Genomic DNA, 4,529 nt, shown 5'->3' with positions numbered 1-4,529 from the left:
AGCAACTAAAGTTTTTATAATTGGTAAGCTGTACCAGGATTTTTTTTAGCAGGTTTAACGAGTCTCCATCATCAGAGTGCTTGGATAAAGTGTGTGTATCAACAAGCCTGGGTAGAGATTTAGTTATGTGTCTCCAGAAGACAGATCATAGAGAGAATAACAATTTTGGGTCTAGGATAAATACTAGGTAAAAATAGACTGATAACGAGAAGAAAACAACTTTATTATTGTACAAGGGTCGAAATGGATGGGGAAGTTTAGGTATTGCAGGGCATCCTAGCCCTAATTAGCATCGTATGCCCATTCCAATGGCCATGAAAGTGCCAAATGTGCCGCCACTCTGCATCATGGTTTTCCCAATGCCGCCCATTAGCTCCCGACCCCGCATTCCGATCCTGAGGAAGAAACCAAGAAAGAGCAAATTGGGAATACAAATACAGGAATAGAGATTTGAACTAACTACCCCTTTAAAATCTGTTGAATACGTTAAGCACTAACAGCTTGACAATCTCATTTGTCATTCTTAAAATGCTACTCTTCAGTTAAATATCTATCCAGGGTCTCTTGGACCTGTGCTGAATGCTGCATTAATTAGTTTGTAGATGCAGAGTTAATGAAGTACATGGGCAAGAAAGAAGTCATGTTTGTGCCTCTATGGTATTTTATCATTGAGTAGCCATTTTTCGTCTAGATAATTCCTTAGTGTTTTGTTTAACCTAGATTGAGTCAAGCGCTGCAATTTATAAACTGCATAAAGTTTAAAATGGACATTACAGACTCGGTAACTACACTTTTTAATTTATTATTATTATTTTGAGACGGTTTCTCTGTGTAACAGCCCTGGCTGTCTGGAAGTCACATTTATATACGAGGCTAGTATTGAACTCAGGAATCCTGTCACTCTGTCCATTGTGCTGCTGGATTTAAGGTGCTCACAGCTACTGCTGGGTGGTTAACTACAGTACTTAGCACTACAATTAAGCTAGTGCTGGGTAAATAGTACTTTATAAGTACAGTATTCAAACGTGGTGATGACCTATAGAATAGCAGTTTATCTCAGAGGTAGAACATTTCACTACACCTAATTCTCATCAGGCTTTCTTCATTACATGCAGTTGGGAGTTAAAACGCCATGTAACAATAACAACCCTTCGCTAAGCAATTACGACGTGCCAGAGAATGTAAATCATACTAATATGATTGGCTCTTACAAAAGAGGAGGTAAGTGTCCAGTACTCCACTAAACTCAGCCTCTAACCTGCCTAATGACACTGAACTAACAAAGGAGTCAGAAAGCCATTTTGACTGTAGAACTCAGATCCGTAAATCCTATGCTTTCAACCTCGTCTAAGTGGGCTCTGGAGCCCTCGGAAGGCAGGAAGTCCTGTCCGCTTGGCTCACCTGAGACAGGAGAAGGTGCCGAACAGCGCCCCGGCCGCCATACCCACGGCGCAACCCATGACGAAGCCCATCTTCACGCGGTCGAAGCAGCTGGGCTGGGACTGCCCGTAGGGACCCACGGCCACCGGCATCTGCGGCGAGAGGGCTAGGACAGTGAGGGCCTGGTCGCCAGCCGTGGCGTCGGCGGGGGGACGCACAGCAGGGTCACAGCACCCGGGTCAGAAGCCAGCCCGCGGCACGCCTTCACCACCCTCCTCGCGATGGAGGACCCCGCACGCGCGTCGCAGGTCACCGTCGGGCCCCACCTCACCTCGTTCTCCGCTGCGATCGCTCAGCTCGACGTCTCACTCCGAATGCTAGGCGGAGGGCGCTCGCAGTCCGTGGGATCGCTTCCGGAGCACGGCGCAGTTACTTCCGGGAGCATGGGCTGAGGACTTGCAAGCGCCGCGGATGGTGGGCTCTGTGGCTGGGAACATGCTGCTGCGAGCCGCTTGGAGGCGGGCGTCGTTGGCGGCTACCTCCGTGGCCCTGGGAAGGTCCTCGGTGCCCACCCGGGGACTGCGCCTGCGCGGTACGTTCCCTTTCCTTTTCGCTCCCACGGTTTCTGGAGGAGCGAAGCCCCTTGGGTCGGTGCTGCTAAGCACTGCATTATTGCGGATCCTACCCGCCGTGTTCCATCGCCCAGACTCTTAAACCTTCCTGTCTCCCGGTCTCCTATTTTTTTTCGGGAGGGCCCTTACATCCTGCTCCGCACTTCCCTTGAGCGGAATTCTCATCCTTCAGTTCTCTCCTGACCAAGTCTTAAAGATGCAAGTTGAGCCTCCTCCTGCCGTGAACCTTTGAAGGAACCTGCGCTTTTCACTTTTCTTCTAAATGGTTTTGCTTTTTACAGCTCGTCCCACTTGGTGCTATGTAGTTTAAACATTGCCCCCGACTGCTGCCCGCGCCCTTTCCAAGAACCCTGTGTCTATTACTTGATGTCTTTCAGCGCGTGTTGTTGTTTGTTTACTTTTGACACTGGACCTCAGCCTTCCTTAAATTCACCTCAAAGAAGCTTTGACCATCTGTTGTTTTGTGTGCCCTTCGTCCACGGTTTCTCACTTTGCCACTGCTCTCTGTTGTCAGTTGTAGATCATGCCCCCCATTCGGCTGTTCCCTCAGAGGCAGAGGCAGTGCTGCGACCTCTATACATGGACGTGCAGGCCACCACCCCTCTGGTAAGGACTAACAGAGGTTCTTTGTAGGGAGGAAAGGTTAGAAGGACAAATTTCACCGACAGGCTAAAATTCATCCGACTTGAGAACTATTAAATGTGCTAGGAAAAGGAGCTGCCAGGAATCAGGAAGCTAAGATGTTAGTTTAGTAGAAAAGGCTTTACTGTTTTGTAGCTACTGACCCTGTCAGATCCTTCCAGTACAAGCATTATAATTAATAGTAAATGCTCGGGAGTTGGAGCTGGACAGTGTGCCATGGGTAGTTTGAGTGAGCTTAAGACCAGCCTGAGCCACATAGGGAGTTTCAAACCTATGTTGTTATTTTGTTTTGTTTTTAATTTTATATATACCCGAGGACACTGTAGCTATGCTCAGACACTCCAGAAGAGGGCATCAGATTCCATTACTGATGCTTGTGAGCCACCATGTTGTTGCTGGGAATTGAACTCGGGACCTCTGGGAGAGCAGTCAGTGCTCTTTAACTGCTGAGCCATCTCTCCAGCCCCCTCAAACTTATGTTTGTTTGTTAAATGCGCCCGGCATTGGTGGCACACGCCTTTAATCCCAGCACTGGGGGTGGGGGTGGGGGGGAGCAGAGGCAGGTGGATTTCCGAGTTCAAGGCCAACCTGGTCTACAAAGTGAGTTCCAGGACAGCCAGGGCTATACAGAGAAACCTTGTGTCAAAAAACCAAAAAAGAAAAGTGTGTATCACCACACCTGGCAGGCTTATAAATATGAGGCCAGATTCAACTACATAAGACCTTATCTCTCAATAAGTAATGAAAAAAATCAAAGAAAGACTTGTGGGAATTGCAGAGCAGTGCAGTTTGAAGTGGGCATATTTCAGGTTGCTATTCGATTAGTGTCTGAGAAGTGGAAGAAAGCAGAGAGTATCTGAAAGGTTGGAGATGCACTGAGCAAGGCTGGCAGGTAATGGTGGATCGAGCAGGTTCTGAATTGACTTTGGGCTCTGTTTTCTTATGTTCAGGATCCCAGAGTGCTTGATGCCATGCTCCCATACCTTGTCAACTACTATGGGAACCCTCATTCTCGGACTCATGCATATGGCTGGGAGAGCGAGGCAGCCATGGAACGTGCTCGCCAGGTTAGCATGAAGGACTGTGAGAAGTTTCACTCAGTGGTCTGTGTGACCTGTTTCTTACAGATGGAAATAGCTGTGTTTCTAGAAGAGACTCAGGTAGTGGCTCTGGAATCTGACACTAAGTGTTTAATTAGTTCCAGATTCCCTAGGTGAACTACCGCTGACAAATCTGCTCAATTCTCTAAGCTTTAAACTCCTCATCTACCAAGTGGAAAATGAAATAGTTCATGCTGCATAAGATTATTGGGGAAATTAAATGAGGCAGTGCTCATAAAGGTTAACACTTGTACATAACTCAAAACACATGTAGAAGGAGTTCAATAAATACATTTTTAAAAATGCATTTCGCGGGTCAACGGGACATGTCCATGGGTACCTTAACACAATGACTTGAATTTGATCCCTTAAATCTCCATGGTATGTGTAGTTTTGTCTACACCACTTTATGTTCTTGGCTGGTTACACCTGTGTACATGCCCAGAACCTATCTCACATCCAGGAATAGGAAACACACACATGAGCTGGAGAGTTGGCTCAGCCGTTAAGAGCACTGACTTCTCTTCCAGAGGTCCTGAGTTCAGTTCTCAGCAACTACATGGTGGCTCACAACCATCTGTAATGGGGTCCAATGCCCGATTCTGGTGTGTCTGAAGAGAGCGACAGTGTACTCACATACTTAAAATATAACTAAATAAATCTTTTTTAAAAAGAGAGAGCCAGGTGGTGGTGGTGCACGCCTTTAATCCCAGCACTTGGGAGGCAGAGGCAGGCGGATTTCTGAGTTTGAGGCCAGCCTGGTCTACAGAGTGAG

The 4,529-nt window shown here is 47.3% G+C and overlaps 2 protein-coding genes across 2 annotated transcripts in view; one reads left to right on the top strand and one right to left on the bottom strand.

The window, feature by feature from the left end:
• Positions 1-202: 202 nt before the first annotated feature.
• Positions 203-1,834, bottom strand: Romo1 (reactive oxygen species modulator 1). The gene is made up of 3 exons (XM_021152690.1): positions 1,712-1,834; positions 1,402-1,532; positions 203-395 (listed from the first exon to the last, which is right to left on the bottom strand). Exons 2-3 carry the CDS (start codon positions 1,530-1,532, stop codon positions 287-289), a joined length of 240 nt encoding a protein of 79 aa, XP_021008349.1. The 5' UTR covers positions 1,712-1,834; the 3' UTR covers positions 203-286.
• Nfs1 (NFS1 cysteine desulfurase) overlaps positions 1,800-4,529 on the top strand; it is a 17,026-nt gene continuing 14,296 nt past the window's right edge. The window contains exons 1-3 of the mRNA XM_021152677.2: positions 1,800-1,972; positions 2,527-2,618; positions 3,605-3,721. Of these exons, the coding sequence (XP_021008336.1) occupies positions 1,852-1,972; positions 2,527-2,618; positions 3,605-3,721 (330 nt within the window). The 5' untranslated portion in view covers positions 1,800-1,851. The remainder of the gene's footprint in view (positions 1,973-2,526; positions 2,619-3,604; positions 3,722-4,529) is intronic.

This window comes from Mus caroli, chromosome 2 (genome assembly GCF_900094665.2).
Source record: "Mus caroli chromosome 2, CAROLI_EIJ_v1.1, whole genome shotgun sequence".
Classification (NCBI taxonomy): domain Eukaryota; kingdom Metazoa; phylum Chordata; class Mammalia; order Rodentia; family Muridae; genus Mus; species Mus caroli.
Note: the sequence above shows the minus strand (reverse complement) of the source record. Positions and strands in the feature narration are given on the sequence as shown.